We start from the raw sequence: 24,599 nt of genomic DNA on the forward strand, positions 1-24,599 counted from the left end.
TCAGAGCGCAGTGGGGACACAGCCTCTCCCGCAGGGCCGCCCCTGTATCCCCCCTCATCCCACATCCCACGGCCTCCTTGGGCTCCCACGGCAGACTGCGGGCCCTTGGCTACGATGCCAGCTTCTCTGCTCTGTCTCACACTCGATTCTGTGGGAAGGTCTCCTCAGGCAGAGGTACTGATTTTGCCATCAGACGTTTCCTCACAGGCAGCAGCAGGACACAGGAAATGCACTGGACCCTCAGAGTGACCAGGAGACACGGGCTCAAGTCCCACAGAAACCCCTACTCCTCAGATCACAGGCCACAGAACAGTTCCAGCACAACGATGTTGGCTCCACAAGGCGGACCCTGTCTGTGACTAGAGGGTGGAGCAAAGAGGAGACGAAGCGACATCTGCCTGCAGGAGGGCCCCGCTCAGCCCCTGCAGGACACACCTGTGCTGACAGACCAAGGGGCCCTGCTCAGAAGAAGGGACAAGACCCGTGTCTGTTTATACACAACAGGTGACATGCTGGGCTTAGGAGAGCAGGGCAGGGGGCTGGTGGAGCTCTGCAGTGCAGCCTCAAGGCCACAGCTTGGGAACCAAGAGGAAGAGAGTGGGACAGGCAGCCCTGAGCCGCAGGCTTGTCTCTGGCCACGCTGCAGGGACAGGTGCTCTGTGAAGGCCATGGGATTCTGCGGCCACCCCCCCAGGCAGAGCTGGGCCAAAGATGTATAGACTCTCTACACCACATCACCAGATGTGGAGCTCACGTGAATGCCCACTTAGAAACTCTCATCTCATAGTCGAGGAACCTAGTCTAATAAAGTGCTCCCTGGTTCCTTCGCCCTCAGAGGGCAGCCCCCAGGCTCTCCTTGAGGAGGCAGCGGTGCAGCCTGGGAAGCAGGGGGCCTGTACACACCAGCAGCCCCCTCCGCCTCCCCCAGCCATGAGCACACAGGACTGAGTCAAGTGTGATCCCTGATGACAGGAAACACTCTCCACAGAAGCACAGACTCAGAGTCCCAGGCTCAGACAATCGCGAAGGCCAAGTTGGTCAGGCACGCCCTCCACCCTGGGTCTCAGCCTCCGCTCACCCATTCTCCCTGCACACCACTGGGCTCCAGCCATAGGAGTAGCCCTTCATGGCCTCCCTGAGCCTTTGTTTGCCCACCTTCATGTCCTCCTCACACCACTGCCTTGCCTTGGAATGTTTTGCCTGACACATCTCGGGTCCATCCATCCTCCGAGGCCCAGGTCCCAGGGCGCACTGTTCAGTCCTAGACGATCGTGGCCAGCCCCCTTCTCCCCCGCCGTCAGCCCCCGGTACATGGCCTGCCTCCTCTCGCAACATGCACTCATGTCTCCTGGCGCTGCATTCACTTGGGTGTGGGCCTGTCCTCCCCACCCCAGGAGCCCTCCAGGCATCTGCAACGGCCTTGCAGAACGGAGGCCTGACTGCATACAGTCTGAGGGGTTCTGTGTGGGACCTGCTCAGTCATCTCCCACGGGGCGGGGCCTAATCTGGTTTCCCAGGCCTCTCAATGGACCAGCACCCTAGGTCTTTACTATCAGCTAGTCTAGATTTAAAACCCATCACAAATGGCTGAAGTCAACTCTACTGCTGAATTTCAATTTCCCCTTTTACCAGAGGCACAGACCATCTCAAGAAGAGTAGGAGCAAGAAAAGCACATGATAAAAGAGACGCTTTGGGTGACAGTGACAATTCCAATGGTGGGCTGAACATGGACCTTCCTGCTGCAGGAAAGTGCCTGGTGCCCAGTATCCCAGTTGGGGGGACCAGCCAGGTGTGCTCTGGAGCGGCCACATGGACTCTCATGCCTCCTAACACTGCCCTAAACACTGAACAGTTGTCTTCCAGCAGGTGATGAGCTGAGCACTTGGCGTCCCATGTTTGGCGCAGATGGAAGCCACTTCAAGGAGCTGAAGGGTAGAAGTGGCCCTACTCTTCAAGGTCCCTTCCCGTAACTCGCTCTGAATTGGAGGACCCACAATTTCATCTCCTCTGGTGCAAGGCACATACTCATCTCACCACACCCTTGCCCCAGAGCTGAGGCTTATTGTATTCCCAGGGCACAAAGAGCATCCAGCTGACCCTCTGCAACCATAAAGCCACAAGACAAGATACATATCTGAAGCCCATGCCCCAAGCAGAAATGCAGAGTCAGCGCAAATGGGCTCTCTGATGTGCAGGCCGACAATCCAAGTTGGAGAGCTAGAGGGTGGCCTGGGTCTCAGAGCCGAAGAGATACCTGCCGCGGGCGGGCATCTGGCACACGGGCTCTATGGGTCCCGAGCAGCAGAGGCACCACTTACTATTCCGTTTGCTCTCCTCCCCTCCTTCTTCTTCGTTCTCAGGATCAATGTCTTCTGCTTGGGTGATCCAGTCCAAGTAGCCCTTAAGATCCTCTTCCAGCTGCTGCTTCTCCCGGAGCTTCTGGAAGTCTCCCCGTGCTTTTGCTTTCTCCCTTTCCTTCGAGAACTCTCTGAGGGGGGCAAAGAGAACAGGTACATGTCAGACGTCCCCGGGACCGGCCCTGAGAGCCGTCTGCCCGGCCGCACAGCAGTCTTGCGGCAGGACACACAGCATCACATACAGCCACACGAGCACACACGGCGGCCACACACGTGGACAGGACACACGGCAGTGCCTTCCCAAGCAAGACTGTGGGGGTCAGAGCTGCAGAGACCACGCCAATGCACATGCACGTCCCTCAGAAAACCAGCGCCCCTCGGGAGCTCTGTGCTCCCAACGAGCCAGGGCCCCAAACACCATGTGCTGTCATAGCAGGCCCTTGATCCCCCAGCAGGGGCCTGGACTCAGAGATGTCCCCCTTCCCGCAGAGCCTCCTCAGATAGCAGGCATGATGCTTCAGAGAGAAAGGACCCAAGGGGGGCCGAGCTGTGGTCCTAGAGGGCTTCTTCCAGCCTCGGAGGTAACACTCAGCATCCTAATGTGTACTGGCCCCTTTGTCCAAACCACGAGCCCTGAGACCCCACCCCCACCCCCTGCAGATTCAGCCAGAGTAGTGGACAGGCTCAAAGCAGAGAGCAGAGAGCCCTCCCCCCACCCAGACAGCCCCGCTCCCCCTTCCCAGACAGGAAATGGAGCACCCGGGAAGCGCTGTTATCTTTCTTAACTGTCGCTTCTTGCCATGATCTTTCCCCTCAAAGTCCTCCCCATAGGAGGGGAAAAGGGAGCATGATTTGTTGCCCATTTATGGGAACACCTGCCCTGGAAAGGCTCTGGCAGATGAGGAAATGTTCCCAACTGTTCATGGTTTACTCTACTTTTCCTGTCTGCAAGCCTGGATCTCTGCATATCTACAGAATCCCACACTGGCTGAGGCAAGGCAGGAAGTCAGGCTGATGACTACCCAGTTCTCATAGACGAGGAACCATCTGCATTTCCAACTGTGAACTGTCACAGGAGCCAAGGTATGCATGTTATGGATTTAGGAGGTACAATTACAAAGCTGCTAAGAAAGCAGGCAGTGCAGCTCCTACACGCAGACCACTGATGCCGACGGACGCCACGTCTGCCCTCCTTCCAGTACGAAGCCGGCGCATCTCCCTGGCTGGGACCGCGTTAACCCGACCCAACAGAGGAAGGGCCGGTGCCCTGCTTAAAGTCAACTCTGCTCCCTCTCCCCCTGCCCGCCCTCAGCTCTGGGCTGTGGGTGGGCTGAAGAGACACGTGAACACCCAGTGACACTGATGCTTCGGGTAAGACACCAGATCCCTCCCAGGGTGCCGGCCTCTGCCCCCCCCCCCCCACTAGAAAGGACATCTTCAGTGCACCTAAAGTTTTCAGATGCCCCAGGATCTGTCCTTTCTGCTAGAGCTGGTCTGTCCCCGCTTCACCTGCTGAGAAATGAGAAGGGGGCAAGATTGTGGGGCATCCTGAGCCTGGCTCTCGGGGGAGCCGACTCAGGGGGTTCTCAGGGTGAGCTGAAGCCAATCAAGGCCTAGAGCCTCCTGGAGAGAACACCTTCCCTCTCAAAATGAAAGGCCTCTGAAGGCAGCACCTTGTTGCTCACAGAACCATTTCCTGAGAACAATATGGGGTTTCTGAGCCTTGGCTTCCGGAGATACCAGACCTGAATAACTCATTCCTGGGCAGGTTCACCAACTGAATCTGAACTCTGAAAATGTCACACCTGAACCAGAATCTTCTCCTTGAACAAGTGGAGGGCCTAGAGTGTCACGTGTCAACATGGAAATGCATCACATAATCTGTTCTCTTAAATACATTGTAAAGACCAAGCCTGTGGGCCTTCAAGTCTATTGTTTACCAAAATAGTTGTTGTTCAGTCACTACATCATGTCCGAATCTTTGTGACCCCATGGACCACAGCACGCCCGTCTCCCCTGTCCTCTACTGTCTCCGCAGTTTGCCCAAATTCATGCCCATTGAGTTGGTGATGCTATCTGGCCATCTCATCCTCTGCTGCCCTCTTCTCCTTTTGCCTCCAATCTTTCCCAGCAGGAATATCCCAGCATAAACCTTTCTGTGTGTTTGACTCCGAACTCAAGAGTACTCAATTCACATGATATTGTACAAACAGGGTGTTCTGATTCTGGCTACATATCTCATCTGAGTTCTTAAAAAAAAAAATTACTAAGCTAGCAGAAGAGTCACTCTTAAGCTTCACAGGGGATCTGGCTTTAGTAATACGTTTCATTTTTACATCAGAAATACAAAAGACCGTCTAACAAGCTGCCTCACTACTGCACCTTCTGGTAGTTTGGGCACAGCAAAATACACCCAGGTAAAATCCTTTTGTGACTAGACTTTCTGAGACTAAAAAACACTGCCAAGTTCTGGCTTGTGGCCCATTTATTGTAAATACTAAAGACTATTATAACTGTTCATGTAACAGAATTGTTAATATAAAGTCTCTGAATTGATTTTAGACAGTTCTGAATGGCCTAATACTTAGCAGGCATGTAACCTTTCCTGATTTGGATAGAACTGAGACTGACCAGGCATAAATCTCCTGTCGGCTCTGAGATGGGGTGGAGGAGAAGGTGCAGGGAATGGGCTCTTTGTGACAAACTCAGGGGCCCCATCGCTCCTCTCAGACCACACTGGGCTCTATGTCTGAAGACCTGGACTCTATTCCCCACTCTGCCCCTTTTCTGAGCTTCAGTTTCTTCACCTGCAAAACAGACATGCTACCTTTGCTCCTGTCTCACAGGGATGAAGTCAGACATTCAACAAGACGCTATAGTGAACATCACAAAGCACTGTACAAACATGAAGTTCAAAAGTATAACATTTAGTTGTCGAATCTGGGAATAATAAAAGGCAACTAGAGGAGGTTTCTCAAGTACTGAAAGGAGAATAATTGCAAACGGCTCTGAATGGGCTCTAAGCTGCATGACGCCAGCGGAACTGAGGGAGGCACAAAAGGACATGTGGGATCCCAGGGCATGGAGTGACCTCAAAGGGCCAGCAAGAACCCCATCAACCCTGTGCCGCTCTCTGCTCAGTGGAAAACAACGCGTTCACAGCAAAGCCTGCATTCCGGGAAATCTCACCTGAGTCCACTGAAACGTGATCAACTTCAGTGGACGATGAAAACAGTTTTCCATTTCATGTAAGAATCTGTCATTCTAGAAGCCTAGTACTAAGGGATTAAATAACACTCACTGTTATAAAAGTTAATTTAACAAGTCTACTGGTAGAAACCACCAGACTTTCGCAAGTGACTGGAAATCTGACACCTCACATGTGAGAGAAGCCTACCTGTTCCAGATAAAGTTAAAGTCGCTCAGTCGTGTCCAACTCTTGCGACCCCATGAACTACACAGTCCACGGAATTCTCCATGTCAGAAAAATGGAGTGGGCAGCCCTTCCCTTCTCAAGGGGATCTTCCCAACCCAGGGATCAAACCCAGGTCTCCCACATTGCAGGCAGACTCTTTACCATCTGAGCCATCAGGGAAGTCCAAGGACACTGGAGTGGGTAGCCTATCCCTTCTCCAGGGGACATTCCTGACCCAGGAAACAGACCGGGGTCTCCTATATTGCAGGTAGATTCTTTACCAGCTGAGCTACCAGGGAAGCCAAAGGGAGATTTTAAAAGTGCTTGGAGAAAAAAGCACATATATTGTGCTACCCTTTGGATGCAAAAGAAGAGGAAATAAGGAAACCTTATCTGAAGGTTAAAGCACAAAGGGATGGAGGGCCCCAAGCAGGAGGGACACTAAGTGTACCTTTTTCTATAATCTAACTTTTAGAATCATGCTAATATTTTACACATTAAATTCTTAATTAAATCAACAAAGATAAGACGGAGAGAAAACACCCTTAAAGTAGAAGTGAAATAAATGAATCTGATTGTTCTTCAAATGAGTGTCATAATCACCCTGAAGGAGAGAGACATAACTAGTTCAAGTAGTTTATGAACATTTGCTATATGCTCTTATCATCTGGGCAGGGCTGGGATGAAGGTGGAACCATAGACAAATGCTGAACTCTTTTTAGCAAGCTTGTTTTTTTGCAGTGATATGGATGAAACCTTGCCGAAATGACATTAGATATATTATAGGATTTGGCATCCGGTCCCATCACTTCATGGGAAATAGACGGGGAAACAATGAAAACAGTAACAGACTTTATGTTCTTGGGCTCCAAAATCACTGAAGATGGTGACTGCAGCCATGAAATTAGAAGATGCTTGCTCTGTGAAAGAAAAGCTATGACCAACCTAGACATCATATTAAAAAGCAGAGACATCACTTCACCAGCAAAGGTCCATAGTCACAGCTATGGTTTTTTCCAGTGGTCATGTATGAATGTGAGAGTTGGAGTATAAAGAAAGCTGAGCACCAAAGAATTGATGCTTTTGAACTGTGGTGCTGGAGAAGACTCTTGAGAGTCCCTTGGACAGCAAGGAGATCAAATCAGTCCATCCTAAAGAAAATCAGTCCTGAATATTCATTGGAAGGACTGATGCTGAAGCTCCAATACTTTGGCCACCTGATGCGAAGAACTGACTCCTTGGGAAAGACCCTGATGCTGGGAAAGATCAAAGGCTGGAGGAGAAGGGGCCAACAGAGGATGAGATGGCTGGATGGCATCACTGACTTGATGGACATGAGTTTGAGTAAGCTCCAGGAGTTGGTGATAGACGGGGAAGCCTGGTGTGCTGCAGTCCATGGGATGGCAAAGAGTTGGACATGACTGAGTGACTGAACTCAATTGAGGATTTCACAAATGAGTTAATGTGTCAATGTACTTGGGAGCCAGGGTTCTCCCTGTGGAAGGAGGGACACAGAAAGATGGGAGAAGGAAATAACCCTTTGGGGATGGACTGCAACTAGGATGCTGATGTGAACTCGTGATTTCTAAAGATGTACACATGTGACTATATGTATGTAAATGTATCTACCTCCTAGCTCTGTCGGAAAGACCTGGAAACAAAGACATTCCCACTGCTGGTAGCTATGAGCACACCTGGCATCCCGATCTTGGTCTCTAATACTATTTCCCATTAAAAAGATCAGTAGACTTTTGAGAAATGGCTGATTCCAGGGATGAGGCAGGGCAGATATAGGAATAAGAAAATAAGAAAGTGCTAAAAAAAAAAAAAAGTGAAAACAAAAACAAAATGTGATGGGATATGAAAAGCCACTGGCCAAATCTGGGATAATCTGAGCCCCTGAATAACTAAAAACAGTAAAGAATTTTTTTAATATTAAAAAACCAGTCCACACCCCTTATAGATAAATTAAAAAGCAGACAAAATATTAATAATAAGTGATTTTGAGTAAAAGATATCTGGATTGTTTACTAAGCTGTTCTTGCAACTTTTCTTGTATGTTTGAAATCACTTCCAAGAAAAATTTGTTCAAGTATCTGGAAAACATAATCATTCTGAAAGTGAAAGTGAAGTTGCTCAGTCGTGTCCGACTCTCTGAGACCCCATGGACTGTAGCCTACCAGGTTCCTCCATCCACGGGATTTTCCAGGCAAGAATACTAGAGTGGGTTGCCATTTCCTTCTCCAGATAATCATCCTAATCAACTGCAAATTTATGTTGTTTTACATTCATTTCCGCTTACCAGGTAGACTACAGGCTTACTCCCTGGTGGCTCAGAAGGTTAAGAATCCACCTGCAGTGCGGGAGACCTGGTTCGATCCCTGAGTTGGGAAGATCCCCTGGAGAAGGAAACAATGCCCACTCAAGTACTCTTGCCTGGAGAATTCCATGGACAGAGGAGCCTGGCGGGCTACAGTAGTCCATGGGGTCACAAAGTCAGATACGACTAAGCAACTTTCACTTTCACAGGTTTATTGCAGGAGCGGACAATACTTTCCATTTCTTTCTTTCTACATCTCTTTCTCCTCCATGCAGCCCCTGCCTCAAGCAGGCATGCAGGAGATGAGGTAGAAAAGACATAACACACAGCAAAACGAGCCCTACTCCTTAAGAGGCCAAAATGCACCAGGACAGAAAGCCCACGGTTCCTGGGATTGTCTAGAAGCCCAAGAAAAGTATGTCCCATAGGGAGCAATCTCCCAGGGAGGAATCTCCCTGCCAGCTGGACCTGACAACTGACAAGGGTCTCAGGCTGGCCCGTGTGTGCACACCTTTCCCACCCACTGCGGCAGCTGGCGGGGCTGCAGCCAGAGCATTTCCTTGGGGCCTGTCTCCCTCCTGGCAGGTCACCATCAGTGCACACCTGGACCCCATCCTGGAGCCATCCTGCTCAGAAGGCCTCAGGGCCCCTCACTGCTGTCCTCAGGTATCAAGGTCAAACACCCAGGTCCAGCACTCAGGGATTTTCAGCCCTCCCCCACCTGCTATTCCAGCTTTCTCCCCACTTCTCATAGATGCACACCTTGTACTGTGGCTACACTCCTGTCTGCTCCCCCAACCCTGTGAGCATCTGTCCAGAGCTCCATCCACCTGAGCAGCCTTTGCCCATTCTGAATTCCAGCTCCCTCGCCAAGACCCAGTCTTCCGTGGTTACCCCAGTCAAAGAGCTCTCCCCTCCTCGAAAGCCCTCTCCACGCTGAATACCAGCCGTGGATCTGAGGGCATACCCTCCGCCTGCCAGCCTCCTCAGAGGTGTCCTTAACAGAGCCCCACGCAGTTCCTTACACCTCATCCTCACCAGAGTGTGTGGACAGTGAGGGAAGGCTGGTATCATTCTCATCATACAGAGACTGAGGACGGGGAGGCTGGTTAGACAAGCCCATCCAGCTCCTGAATCCACCCTCCTAAGGACCTCAACGTGGGCCATAAGAGGAAGAGAGTAAGTACATGAAGGGATTAGGATAGAAGTCAGCTTACAGTCAGGCCAGGAAAGGGCCTATATTGTTGCCTAGAGAATCCCTATGGACAGAGGAACCTGGGTAGGCTGCAGTCCAAAGGGTCACAGAGTCGGACACGACTGAAGTGGCTTTGCACGCACACACACAGTCAGTCCAAGAAGGGTCTTAAATCTCAAACTGAGAGCTGTGCTTCCCTGTAGGCAACAGGGAACCAACAGAAGGTCTGACAGAAGAGAGTCGCCATCAGCTTTGTTTTACAGGAGTGACAGGTTAAGATGAGCTCATATAAGGAGAAATTCTGGTGAGGAGGTCAGTAGGCAAGGAGTAAGCCTTGGGTGATGGACTATATTTAACATCAATAGGAATGCGAGTAAAAGAATAACAGGATCCTGATACAGTCCCCAACTTTCTTACACGATCTGGAAAAGCACCTATGAAGCCTGACATTGCTGCTCTTTCAATCATCCTCCACTTCACGGTCTGGTCACTGTGACCTCCACCCCTTCCACATGGTCTCCTGGGTCTGGCACATCCACCACTATCTTCTCAACTACTACAGACCTTCCTGTGGGGCCAGGTGATGCACCACCTGCCAGGTGAACACTCCCTTGCCTAAGTGTGCAGGCAAGAAAGGCAGACAGGAGGCCAGATGGAGAAGAGATGCCACAGAGGAGCCATACCCCTGGTCCTCAACCTCTGGAAGGCTCTGGAAGCAGACCTGCCGTGTGCCCCCAGGGAGAGGGTGGACATTGCAGAAGACTGCTTTCAGCACAATAGAAAGGAAAATTTCCTAAGAATCCAAGTCTACCAAAAATGGACCAGGCAGCCTTGTAAGCAGCAGCTTCCTTGAGGGGTACAAACAGGGACCTCTGATAGAAGGACTAACCCCTTGGAGGAAAAGCCGGTCCACAGGATATGGTGAAGACCCTGCTGTCTGTCTTCCCCAGGCCCCATACCTCATCGCCTTGTCCACCTCAGGACAGCATATGCCCTGCGCTGTATTTGATCGTAGCTGTAACTCACATCTCCCCAGCCTCCTGAATGGTTCAGAGGGCTGCAGGACACCCCACTGCTTCCTCATTTTCTGCTCCTTCCCCTCGGCAGTGGCCTAGTACCCTGGCAGCCAAGAAGCAGAAAGGCTGAGAGTGATTATTAGAAATGGCCATGAGGGGTGCTGCCTGCAGAGCCCCTGTGGTGCTCACACAAGCAAAGACCTTCAGATGGAGCGACACTGAGGACAAGCCTGGGCCCCCGCCGCCCCTCACCCATGACTGCACTGGCCCTGGATGCCAGCCAACTCCAGCAGCTCCAGAGGGTCTGCGCTGGCACGGCTTGGGGCGGACCTGGTTTCCCGTGGGGGAGCCCAGCAGGCCATGGCCTCTTCTCTGGCAGCAACGGTGCCAACGCCCTCGGTATCGGGATGCGGATCTGGAGCCCGGGAGTGGCTTTATAGTCACTGCCCACAGGCCCCATGGTCTCCAGGCGGTGCCGGCAGGACCAGGAATTTCACTCCCATTTCACAAAGGCCCAAAGTGAGGCTCCATAAGGTGATCCCACGTCACACGCTGGGTAAACAGGACAAAGGGCTCTGAAGCAGGCTTCGACTCAGGGCTCTCTTCACAGGATGCACGGTCCCTTGGCCTCCTGGCTCAGGAGACGCGTAGGCTGGACACTTACTGGTTGGACCAGCGAGGGAGGGGGCAGGATGAAAAGCATCATTTATCCTCATATCTTGATATTCTTCCAGAGCCCCAACTTGGGCTTCCGGAAAGGTGCTCGTCTCCCCACATGCTGTCCTTCACGCCCCAGAACCAGCTAGTCACCCTCCCGGGATCCCCTACATAACTCCCAGCCAGGAGTCGGGCACACACTGCTCGCTCTGCAGAACTCTAACACCGCCCGGGATTTACAGCCTGCCGCCCCAGCTCTGGGAGCCCTGGCTTAGTCAACACTCCCAGAAGGTGAACACTTGGCCTGAAGCAACCTACCGCCCTGGAATGGCAGCACAGGTCACACGTGACGGCTACCAGCACAGAGGGACGACGCACAGTCCGCTCTGGAATTTGTTATTTCTCAAATGCCCCATGAAATACATGGCCACTGGAAATCATGTTGATCTAGAGATGGAGTTGTTTTTTTCCTTGGGTTGTAATACTGTTTTAACCAAACCCACACAAATAAGATTTAGACAAGCTAAATGCTTTGAAATTTATACACACAGCACAGAGAAAACAAACACAAACAAGCATGAAAACCTTCAGTGAGCGAGGCCAATGGAATCACTAGGACTTGGATTTCTATTTAAGAAAAAAAGGGACTCAGAAATTCATTAAAAACTAAAACAAACTCCCCGCAAAAAGGCAAAGTAGAGGGGGAAGTTGAAGAAGTCACTGATTTTTATCAGCAGAGGCTAGTGTTCTTTAGACCTTCATTATTTCCCCTACACAGAAACACAGAGGAAATAAAACAGAATGGTTCAAAAAATATTTTGTTTAATTTTTTGGAAAGCAAGTAATTTCAGTTTGTGTTTGAGGAAACTGGGAGCTTTATTTTTAAAAATCAACAAGAGTGTGCGATGCTTCACACACAAAAATTAATTATTGATACTGGTTTAGTTCAAAGTTCATCCAAATCATTGGCTCTGTTCCAGTTTTTCCTCAACCGCAAAAAGCCAGGAGCAGTCAAAACGTGTTCTTTCTGCATGAAATAAATAGGCCAGAATGGGAGGTGGGCTTTGGACTGCAGCACCTCATCTCTAAGATCTGATCCCCTGCAGGTAACACCCATGGAGTGCAAGAGGGCTAACGGGTGACAGCGCTCCTCAACACAAGTCAGGCACCGGCCACCAAGAAGTGGAGGGTACTGCGTGCATGCCAAAGGGACAAAAGCGTCTGGACGGCCCTTGTTTACACAGCAAGGATGTCAGGGAAAATGTGCAACAAGCACACTTCTAATCACCCAACTACAATATGGCTATTCTTTGGGAGTGCACTCCTGAAACAAACTCCACGGGGAATCCTTATGTTAAAGGGATCCTGGACCTTCTCATTTTCCTGTTTGCAAAGGTTTGGGAATATTAAGAGATTTTTCTCAAAGCAGTCTTCCCCTTTTTATGTCCTTGGCTGCTTTTATTGACATCAATGTCCATGAAGATATGTTATATAGAATAGAGTTAACGTCTTTGGGGAGATGAACCATTTTAAAGGGGTGTTTCCTAGCTTTTAACAACTAAGGAGAGTTATCTGTTGTGAATGGCAGGTGGGCCACCTGAAAACACCCAAGCTCGGGGCAGGATGGCATTTACGCTGCCACAGAAGAAGCTGGGTATGGATGGAGGGAACAAATGCGTGATCTGTCTGGTCTTCTTTTCTTTCTCTCCTGGTCCTTTCTGATCACTCCCTGGCTTGAACCCTGTGCTCCAGCCATCCTAAAATTCCCTCATTTTCTCAAAGGCATGGAGACCTCGTTCAGTTCCAGGTTGTTCCCTAAGTGAGGCTCAACTCAACTGCTTCTCCAGATGTCACACCACTCGGCTGGGTCAGCCTACAGAAACACTTCTCCCATTTGCCCTGCAATTTAGTAATCTATATTCTCTCTGTAAGAGAGACTATAAACTCTGTGATGGAGGGGCTGTATCTGTCTTATCTCTGTATATCGGTTCCTTATCACAAATCCTAGCCATTAGTAGTTGCTCAACAAGAACAGGCTTTTTTAGTACATAGTTTTATAGGCTCAGGTCTTACATTACTGGTGATCATGTCAAAGACTTGGGTTGTGGGCTCCGCATGGGACGTGCTGTGTGTGTGCTGTCGCTCAGTCCTGTCCAACTCTTTCGCGACTCGATGGACTGTAGCCCACCAGGTGCCTCTGTCCATGGGATTACCCCGACAAGGATACTGGAGTGGGTTGCCGTTTCCTCCTCCATACCTGACCACCAATCCTCAAGTAATTTTTTCTGTCACCTGAAACTGCACCCATTGTTGTCACAAACAAAATACCAAAAAACTGAGCCAACCAGAGTCCTAGACAAGTTTAAGAGGTCATCCATGGAAATAAAGTATCTCAGAATGAAATACATTCCTTTCACCACATTCGCCTGTCTGAGGACAGAAGAGCTGTTATTTCTTTGAAGAGTCAGCTTCCATGGCTACCAAAGACATTTCCCCAAATGATAAGAATCCACGAGGGCTGCAAGCTAAAAGTCACAGACTTCTTGTTTCAGCTTGTTTCCATAAAAAACATGCCTTAAGAGGTGTTCTTCAAAAACACAGGCCTCTTGCTTGACATCATCTTCTCCCTGTGAAATACATCAATCAAGGGAACCCTGACAACATCACATCTTCTCATGGTGGCTTCAAATACTGCTCCTTAAGACGTCACTGAGAAGCACACCTCACTAGACTTGTCAGATTCTGGTTTTTAGAGAAAAATGAGAAAAACATGTACCAGAAGTATGATTTGGGAGGGTGGCAAAGTCCCTCAAAAATCAACACGTGGGAAGAGACCAGCCCAAGAGACCCAAGAGACCAGACCAAGCCCAGGGCCTGCCCTGCTTCTGCACCAAGAGTCTGCTGCTAAGGGCCTGGCTGAAGAGCCTGCGAGGGACAGAGGGCTGCACCACCTATGCAAAGGGAAGCTGGGGGGTCTGACGAGGAATGAGCCCCAGGAAGAAGCTGGAACTGAGATCACCAGCTGGAGGTCCTCAAAGCAATCCTGGTAGGAACTCCAGCCCAGGTCCCATTCACCCATCATGTCAAAGGCAGACCACCTGGAGAGGCACTAAAGGAGATGAGGCCCCTTCCTCCCATCCTGAATGGCAGGATGGGCAAAGCGCCCTTTCTGAACCATCAGACTTACTTGAGAACAAGGGGAAAGCATCCTATTATTTGGGTGACTTCAGGACTCAGAGATTGCCTTCCCCGGTAACAGGATCCCAAAGGACTTCTTGAGCTAGAATGGAATTTGTTCAGAGCAGTTCTGAAAGGAAGAACAAGCCAATTTCTCTGAAGTCTCCACATTCCACAATTCCCCTTAACTTTGAGTAATTAATTTGGGGCAAGAGACAGAAACTGGCAGGGCGTGAGGAATGGAACACCTCGGGACGTATCAACACAGAGCCAGTCTGTTAGATCCCGGAAGGGCAACCCTCACCACACACAGAAAGAGCCTCCAGTGATGGGAAAGCAGCCTGGGCTCTGGAGTCAAGCAGATTCAGATCTTAGCCCTAGCTTCCTCGGAATTCCTTCCTTACCAGCTGTGTGATTTGGAGAAAAACGAACCCTCTCTGAGTGTTGCTTCCCTGACCTGTAAAATGAAGGCAAAAAACACTGTCCTGAAGTCCTTGAGAAGACTGAATGAAACCAACTATATAAAGCACCCAGCCCAGTGCTAGGCACAGATGTGTATAGAACTGATATAGTAACAACAATAAGAAGAAATAAAGGAAAAATCTCTCACATGATCCATACTCCAGAGTTGACAAAGCCACAGATCTCTCCTCATCTGAGAGACACTGACCCACAACCATCTTCCACGTGGTGTCCTCTCCTTCTCCCCAGCCTGGACTCCCAACTCCTCACCTCCTCCCCGACCCCACTCCCCTGCCACAGCTCCCAGCCCCAGAGCTCTCCTCCTTCCACTCCACCCGGAGAGGAACTTTACCTTCCAGGCCCAGCCTGCCTCATCATCTTACTGTTCAAACACCCAAACAGCTCCCATGAATTACAGACAAAACCCTGACTCCTTCACTGGGCACCCCAGCTATGCATCCACTCTTCTGGCCTCCATTCCCAGCCAGCACAGAGCACCCAGTGGCCCTGGAAGCACGTGTCGCCCCAGGTCCTGCTCCCTCACCACTTCCGGGATCTGGGATGAGTCCTCCTTTCTTGACATCCTTCAGTCAGTTCAGTTGCTCACTCATGTCCGACTCTTTGTGACCCAATGAACCACCGCACACCAGGCCTCCCTGTCCATCACCAACTCCCAGAGTTTACTCAAACTCATATCCATTGAGTCGGTGATGCCATCCAACCATCTCATCCTCTGTCGTCCCCTTCTCCTGCCTTCAATCTCTCCCAGCATCAGGGTCTTTTCCAATGAGTCAGCTCTTGGCATCAGGTGGCCAAAATATTGAAGTTTCAGCTTCAACATCAGTCCTTCCAATGAACACCCAGGACTGATCTCCTTTAGGATGGAATGGTTGGATCTCCGTGCAGTCCAAGGGACTCAAGAGTTTTCTCCAACACCATAGTTCAAAAACATCAATTCTTCAGCGCTCAGCTTTCTTTATAGTCCAACTCTCACATCCATACATGACTACTGGAAAAACCACAGCCTTGACTAGATGGACCTTTGTTGGCAGAGTAATATCTCTGCTTTTCAATATGCTATCTAGGTTGGTCATAACTTTCCTTCCAAGGAGTAAGCATCTTTTAATTTCATGGCTGCAATCACCACCTGCAGTGATTTTGGAGCCCAGAAAAAAAAAGTCACTGTTTCCCCATCTATTTGCCATGAAGTGATGGGACCAGATGCCATGATCTTAGTTTTCTGAATGTTGAGCTTTAAGCAAGCTTTTTCACTCCTCTTTCACGTTTCATCAAGAGGCTCTGTAGTTCTTCTTCACTTCCTGCCATAAGGGTGGTGTCATCTGCATATCTGAGGTTATTGATATTTCTCCCGGCAATCTTGATTCCAGTGTGTGCTTCATCCAGCCCAGCATTTCTCATGATGTACTCTGCATAGAAGTTAAATAAGTAGGGTGACAATATACAGCCTTGACATACTCCTTTTCCTATTTGGAACCAGTCCGTTGTTCCATGTCCAGTTCTCTTGCTTCCTGACCTGCAAACAGGTTTCTCAAGAGGCAGGTCAGGTGGTCTGGTATTCCCATCTCTTTCAGAATTTTCCACAGTTTATTGTGATCCACACAGTCAAAGGCTTTGGAATAGTCAATAAAGCAGAAATAGATGTTTTTCTGGAACTCTTTTGCTTTTTCGATGTTGCCAGCAGATGTTGGCAATTTGATCTCTGGTTCCTCTGCCTTTTCTAAAACCAGCTTGAACATCTGGAAGTTCACGGTTCATGTATTGCTGAAGCCTGGCTTGGAGAATTTTGAGCACTACTTTACTAGCGTGTGAGATGAGTGCAATTGTGCAGTAGTTTGAGCATTCTTTGGCACTGTCCTTCTTTGGGATTGGAATGAAAACTGACCTTTTCCAGTCCTGTGGCCACTGCTGAGTTTTCCAAATTTGCTGGCATGTTGAGTGCAGCACTCTCACAGCATCCTCTTTTAGGATTTGAAATAGCTCAACTGGAATTCCATCACCTCCACTAGCTTTGTTCATAGTGATGTTTCCTAAGGCCTGCTTGACTTCACATTCCAGGATGTCTGGCTCTAGGTGAGTGATCACACCATCGTGATTATCTGGGTCGTGAAGATCTTTTTTGTACAGTTCTTCTGTGTATCCTTGCCACCTCTTCTTTACATCTTTTGCTTCCATTAGGTCCATGCTATTTCTGTCCTTTATTGAGCCCATCTTTTCATGAAATGTTTCCTTAGTATCTCTAATTTTCTTGAAGAGATCTCTAGTCTTTCCCATTCTCTTATTTTCCTCTATTTCTTTGCACTGATCGCTGAGGAAGGCTTTCTTATCTCTCCTTGCCATTCTTTGGAACTCTGCATTCAAATGGGCTTATCTTTCCTTTTCTCCTTTGTTTTTCACTTCCCTTCTTTTCACAGCTATTTGTAAGGCCTCCTCAGACAGCCATTTTGCTTTTTTGCACTTCTTTTTCTTGGGGATGATCTTGAGTCCTGTCTCCTGTACAATGTCACGAACCTCCGTCCATAGTTCATCAGGCACTCTGTCTATCAGATCTAGTCCCTTAAATCTATTTCTCACTTCCACTGTATAATCATAAGGGATTTGATTTAGGTCATACCTGAATGGTCTAGTGTTTTTCCCCACTTTCTTCAATTTAAGTCTGAATTTGGCAATAAGGAGTTCATGATCTGAGCCACAGTCAGCTCCCGGTCTTGTTTTTGCTGACTGTACAGAGCTTGTCCATCGTTGGCTAGCCTTGGCTCCAACACGCCATCTGAGCCTGGCGCCTCAGGGAGCCCTCTCTGACCTGTGAGGCCTCCACTGCCTCCCCAGCACACTGCTCAGTACACAAGGTGCCCAAGTGCCCTGGACTGAGAGCCGGAGGGGACAGGCCACAGGTGCTGGGGTCCACGCCTGGGGGGCCCTGGAGTTCCTATGTCTCCGCAAGTCTGTCTGTAAGGAACAGCATATGATTCAAAGACAGGTGGGCTTCTGGGAACAGCACACCTCTGGGCAGGCAGTGTGCCGTCACCCACTGGATTAGAATCCTTCAGATGCAGCAAAAGCCTTCCAGACTCAGAAGCTGAAAAGCCCCAAATGCTTGGATGCTATGAAGGTGCCAGCAGATAACTTAAACCAAGATTTATTTTAAAGCAGAATTTCAAGGGAATGATCTAGTTCTGGGTGGATTAATATTTGATCCCTGAATCCAAAACAAACTCTATGACAAGCAGACTTAGAGAAATTAGGTTAGGGCTTCAAGTGCCACTCCAAGTCCTAGAAAGACGTGGGGCCCTGGAGACAAGAGCTTGCAAGTGAATGTTCAGACTGCAAATATAAATAAGAAGTCTTTTCAAACTCACAGAACAGCGTCTGAGCTAGCCAATGCTGGGCACACCGCACATTTGTAAAGGTCTTTACAGTTCACAAGGTCCCTTCCCATCCATTTCTCTCCTTGGCTCTCAGGACAGCACTGTAAGAAAAACTACATGGCAAAATGCGGCCATTGACTTTAGGAGGTGGGAAGACCCTGACTTGGAGAAGTGAAACGTACTGAAGAAAGTCATGTCACCAGGAAACAAGGCACGAGGACAAGAGCCAAGACTCTGACCTCTGAACTTAAGTTCTTTCCACTACAACATGTGGAAACCAGTTATCACAGCAACTAGGAGTCCCCTGGACCAAAGGAGCCACTGCAGGTGGAGCTGCACTCAGAAGCCCCAGGCACAGCACTGCACACCCCTCGGCTGTGGGTACACCCGCTGGAGTTACCAACACCCTCGGGCTGTCCCTGCAGAGACCGAAGCTTCTAGGACACATCTCAGGCCACGTGACCCTAGACTACTGCCCCCAGAACAAGTGATCTCCATTGGCTGAGGATCCTTCCCCACAGGAAACCCTCACCACCACTAAGCCTCTGCTGATGCCAGCAGTCACCTGCCAAAACACAAGGGACATGTCGGAGGGACAATCCCCGTCACCCAGTGCACTGTCATCCCCGAGGTCCTCTGAACTTCCCTGTCACTGGCTCAGCCTCCTCTCACTCATCAACCCTTCCCTGTGCCCCCCCTGGAATTGCTGCTCCAGAGCGCTCATTCTCCTGTACCCTCAACCTTCTCAGAGGGACCCTCTCCCTTCTTCTTGCTTTGACGGAAACCTGGGTCACCCTCAAGCTTACCGCTTTGCTTCCCCTCTAGCCCTTTCCTGACCCTACCTTCCTTCGGGTCTCAAGGTGGAGTTAGTTGATGGCCTTCTTGCTTTTCTGTTCCTCTTTACATCTAAAAAAATACTTGCTCATCCTGCTGTAAAAGCCAAACGAACAGGAAGTCCTGCTCCTCTGAGGACAGCACCATTGGATATGGGACCTTCTCCCCTTCCTCTGTGTGTCTTCTACTAGCCCCCTGGACTGAAGTCTCAGGCTCCCAGATCCCAGACTTCCTCCCCATCCCAAACACTTACCATCCTTCTAGGGGACTCCAGTAGCCCTTGGTTAACCCTGTCGGCCCCTGGCTTTTTAATCCCTTGACATATTAACGTCCATTATTATCAATCCCCAAGTCTTACCAGTCCTAATCATGAATTCAAGCTTTCTGTTCTCTAACCACAACCTTCTCTCAGACCAGCTGACCTGTCTCACTACTACCACTAGAAACAATACTAACCTCTTTGGAACATCCAGTCATCCAGTGACTGTGTGGGCTCAGTCACTTCAGTCACTGTTGACTTTTTGTGACCCCATGGACTGTAGCCCGCCAGGCTCCTCTGTCCATGGGATTATCCTGGCAAGAATACTGAAGTGGGTTGCCATTTCCTGCTCCAGGAGAATCTTCCCAATCCAGGGATTGAACCCGCATCTCCTGCGGCTCCTGGACTGGCTGGTGGATTCTTAACCACAGAGCCGCCTTCTATTCCTGTCCAGCCCACTGACCGCCTCCCTTTCTCTCTCAATCTGTTAAGCCTCCCCTCCCATCCTAATCTACCTTAGACTTTACAATCCATCAGAAAGGCATTAAATGATGTTCTTACTTGTATCCTAAACTTTCTTTCATCCTTTGATCATACAGAGAGAGCAAAATCCTCAACCCAGAAGAGCTCAAACACTCCCTTTCTCCATACCTAGGTAAGAGCAGTCAAGCGTGGCTACAGAAAGTCATACAATGAGACAGACTGGGATAGATGTGGATTCACCATCAGCGGCTTCAAACAGGACCTCAATGCTACCAATCATCTACCTCAGTTCTCTGGTCCACTCACTCCCCAGCTCCCTGCAAGCACTCTCTTGAGCCTTTCTACTCTGACTCTGCCACCTTCCCCCTGCCACTAGCAGTCAACCCTGCCTCCTGCCTTAGAGACACTAGGAACCAGGCAGGAATACCCCCAGCTTCCTAAGACCAAACACACTCGTATTTGCCCCACATTCTCTTCCTTTCTTCTCATTACCAAAAAACTTCCTCTTCTCAATCCTACCTATTTTCTGACATTCTAAGTTTTTCAATCCTCCCATTTTTTGAGGCTTTCTTTAATTCCCTTCAGCAAAGCTTTCTGTAGAAGTGATCTGGTACATCCTTCATTAGATTTATTCTTAGGATCTTGATTTTTTTTAGGTTATTTGTTCATCTTCCATGTCTCTGATAAACATTTTGGACACACAGAATACAGTTATTAATGACTCTTTTTCATGTCCTTTGCTGCTAATTCTAACATCTGAGTGAGTTCTGGATCCTTTTCAACTGGTTAGATCTTCTAATTATGGGTCACAGTTATATGCTTCTTTGCATGCCTTGTAACTTGATCCCAGACATTTTTTACCTTATTGGATGCTAGATACTTTTGTATTCCTACACATGCTCCAGCGCTTTGTTCTGGGGTATGTAAGTTGGACCAAACTGATTGATCATTTCAGATCTTGCTTTAACAATGTGTTAGGTCAGCCTGGAACACTACTGAATCTAGGGCTAGCAATTCCATTGCTGAGGCAAATCCTTTCTGAGTACTCTTCTGTGTCCTGTGAATTATGAGTTTTTCCAGTCTGGCTGGTGAGAACAGGCAATATTCCTGGCCCTATGCAAACACTGAACACCATCCTTTCTAATCCATTCAAATTTCTTTCCCCAGCTTCCTCATACACACACATGTCCTGAATACTTAAGGGGGGAACTTCTGGAGTTCTCCATGAAATTCTCTCCCTCTCCAGAACTCTGTCCTGCATTCTTTAGCCACTGTAGTTTTTGCAGACTCTTAGCTTCATCTTCTAAACCCAGGCAGACCACAGAGCTCTGCCTGGGCTTCCTGCTTTTCTGCTGTGGCCCAGAAATTCTCTTAAGCCAGTAAACTGGGACAATCATGAAGCTCATTGAGTTTCTTTACTGATTCTCAGGGATCACTATCCTTTAGTGCCTGATATCCAGTGTCTTTAAAAATCATTGTTTTACATATATTGTCTGTTTTGGGGTTTGTCTTTGTTGTTTCAGGTGGAGGGTAAATCTGGTAACTGCTACTTCATCTTGACCAGAAGCAGAAGACTTTTAATTCTATTTTAATAGTGTTTTCTCATTGCCTTTCCCCATTAACTCATCCTCCTCCCACTCTAGAAAATGATTTAATTTCTGTATTATAGATTAATGTTGCCTCTTTCAGAACTCCATCACATGTTATACAACTGGCCTCTTTCCCTCATCAATATGTTTTTGATGATAATGCTATATTAGTACTTCAATCCTTTTTACTGCTGCTTAACGGTATTCCAAAATCTGAATATACCACAATTTCCTTTTCTATGCTACCTACTGATAGACCTTTGGGTTTTTTTTCCAATTTTAAGTTACTAAAAACAGTGCTCAATGAATGCCGGCATACAAGGTATTTTGTGGACAGAGGCTTTCATTTATTTTCAGTAAACAACTAGAAATGGAGCTGCTGAGTTATAATGGTAAGTCTCTGTTTAATTTTATGAGAACTTTAACAAGCTTTTCTGAAGTGGTTGTACCATTTCATGTTTCTATGAGAAATGTGTGAGCATTATCAGTTGCTCTATACTGCTGCCAACACTTGATACTGTTTTCTTTTATTTTTAACTATTCTATATATGTAGTAGATGCATGCTCAGTTGCTCAGTCATGTCCAACTCTTTGTGACGCTATGCGCTGTAGCCCGCCAAGCTTCTCTGTCCATAGGATTTTCCTGGCAAGAATAATGGAGTTGGTTATTTCCTTCTCCAGGGAATCTTTCCAACCCAGGGATAGAACCTGTGTCTCCCGCATTGCAGGCAGACTCTTTACTGCTGAGCCACCAGGGAAGCTGATATACGTAGCAGAATTTCACTGCAATTTTAGCTTTCATTTCCCAAATAACTAATAATATTAAACATCTTTATATGTACATTGGCTATTTGTGTGTGTATATATATATATATATATTTTTGCAAATTATCTGTTCAAGTCTTTTGCCAATTTCAATTGGGTTATCTTATTATTTGTTAAGAGTTCTTCTATGTTCTCTATACAAACTCTTTGTCAGATATATGTGTTGTACATATTTTCTCCCATTGTGTGCTTTTCTTTCCAATTTATTTATGAAATGCAGAAATATTTTTAGAAAATATTTATATTTTAGCTTTTTAGTTAGATCTGAGTGTTGAAGAATTGATGCTTTTGAACTGTGGTGTTGGAGAAGACTCTTGAGAGTCCCTTGGACCGCAAGGAGATCAAACCAGTCAATTCTAAAGGAAATCAGTCCTGAATATTCATTCGAAGGACTGATGCTGAAGCTGAAGCTCCAATACTTTGGCCACCTGATGTGAAGAACTGACTCACTGGAAAAGGTTCTGATGCTGGGAAAGACTGAAGACAGAAAGAGAAGGGGACGACAGAGCATGAGATGCTTGGATGGCATCACTGACTCAATACACGTAAGTTTGAGTAAGCTCTGGGAATGGGCAATGGACAGGGAAGCCTGGCATGCTGCAGTTCATGGGGCTGCAAAGAATTGGACATGACGGAGCAACTGAACTGATGATCCATTTCAAGTTAGTGCTTGTGTTAAGTGTGATATAAAGGTCAATGCTCATTTTTTTAACAGATAGATTCCTAGTTTTTCCAGCATTTCACTGAAAAAAAATTATCCTTTCTCAACTGAATTATTTAACACTTTTGTCAAAAAACAGCTGACCATATATACATATTTCTGGATTTTCTATTCCATTCAATTATTCTATATATCTATCTTTATGCTAAAATCACAGTGTATTTACTACAGCTTTATGGAAGTCTTGAAATCAGGTAGTATAAGTCTTTCAGCTTTGTTCTTTGTCAAGATTATTTTAGTTATTAAAGGTCCTTCACAATAATATATAAATACTAGAATCATCTTATCAATTTCTTTTTTTAAAAAAGGCCATTAGTATTTATGAATGGGATGTCACTGAATAAATAGATACATTTGATGAATGCATAGATAAATTCAACATCTTAACACTATTGAATCTTCCAATTCATGATCATGGGCCATCATCATTTACTTAGATCATCTTTAATTTGACCAATTAGTATTTTGTAGTCTTCAGTGTAGAGGTCTTCCATAACTTCTCTTATCCTTACTCCTAAGTATTTTTAAATGTGTTAACGCTATTGAAAATCTTATTTTCTCAAATTTCATTTTTTACATTATTGGAGCTTGTATATGGGAATAAGATTGACTTTTGTATACTGACCTTATACCCTGAGACCTTGTTATAGTCACTTATTAATTCTAATAGGTTTTCAGGCAGTTTCTTGGGAATTCCTAAGTAGATAATCATATTTTCTGTGAAGAGAAATACTTTTTACTTTCTTTCTAGTCTTTATTTTATGTCCTTTACTTGCCTTAATGTACTGACCTACTGGTAATGCTGAACAAAAGGGGTGAGAGGTGAGTGACTACTTCGTTCCCAACCTTACAAGAAAGCATTTGGCCTTTCACCATTAAGTATTGTGTCAGTTATAATTTCTGTGTTTTTTGTAGATAATCTTATTCAGGTTGAGGAAGTTGCCATATATTCCTAGTTTGCTGAGAGTTTTTATCAAGAATGGTTATAGAATATTGTTGGTGGCATTTTCTGCATTTATTGAGATGATCATATGATTTTTCTCCTTCATTCTCTCAATACAGTAAATTACACTGCTTGCTTTTCCAATGATGAACTTATCTATGTTTCTAACATACTCCATTGGATCATGAGGTATTATTCTTTTAATTGTTGCTAGATTCAATTTGTTAATATTTGAGAATTTTACATCTGTACTAATGAAGGCTATTGCTCTTTCCTTATGTCTGTTGTGTTTGGTATTGAAGTTATTCTGGCCTCATAAAAATGAGTTAGAGAATGTCCCCTCCTATACATTCTGAAATTTTTTCTAGGAATGGAATGTTATTCTTTTCTTCTAAGTTGTTTGACAGAGTTCACTCGACATAATCCAGGCCTCTGGTTTTGAGAGAAGGTCTGTGATTCTGAATTCCATTTGAAAAGCAAATATAGGGCCCTTCAGTTTTTTTCTTTCTCTTTGAGTCAGTTTGATAAGCTGTGTTTTTCAAGGAACATGTCCATTGCTCTTAAATTATTGAATTTACTGTCATAAAACTGTTTATCTTAGTCTCTCATTATTTTGATGTCTATACTATTTGTGTTGACATCCCTTCCATCGTTTCTGATACTGATTGATTTTTTTTAATTAGTCTTGCTGAAGATTTATTAATTTTATCAAGCTTTTTGAAGAGTCCACTCTTATCTTTGTTAACTTTACCTATTACTTGAGTTTTCTATTTTACTGACTTCTCTCATTTCTCTTTTACTTTCCTTGGATTTAATTTGCTTTCCTTTTCTAGATTCTTAGATGGGAATATAGACCATTGAATTGAAAGGCATTTAGAGCTATAAATTTCTAAGCACTGCTTTAGATGGATAATGCACATTTTGATTTGCTGTATTTTCATTATGTTTCTTTTTTTTAT

At 46.9% G+C, this 24,599-nt stretch overlaps 1 protein-coding gene across 5 annotated transcripts in view; it reads right to left on the minus strand.

Moving 5' to 3' along the window:
- The window catches only part of CACNA1D (calcium voltage-gated channel subunit alpha1 D), a 344,231-nt gene that overhangs the window by 111,167 nt on the left and 208,465 nt on the right, over nucleotides 1–24,599 (minus strand). For all 5 annotated transcript variants that reach the window (XM_043886198.1, XM_043886202.1, XM_043886200.1 and 2 more), the window contains exon 9: nucleotides 2,320–2,489. In XM_043886198.1, the coding sequence (XP_043742133.1) occupies nucleotides 2,320–2,489 (170 nt within the window). The remainder of the gene's footprint in view (nucleotides 1–2,319; nucleotides 2,490–24,599) is intronic.

The sequence above is a fragment of the Cervus elaphus genome, chromosome 24 (genome assembly GCF_910594005.1).
Source record: "Cervus elaphus chromosome 24, mCerEla1.1, whole genome shotgun sequence".
Lineage (NCBI taxonomy): Eukaryota > Metazoa > Chordata > Mammalia > Artiodactyla > Cervidae > Cervus > Cervus elaphus.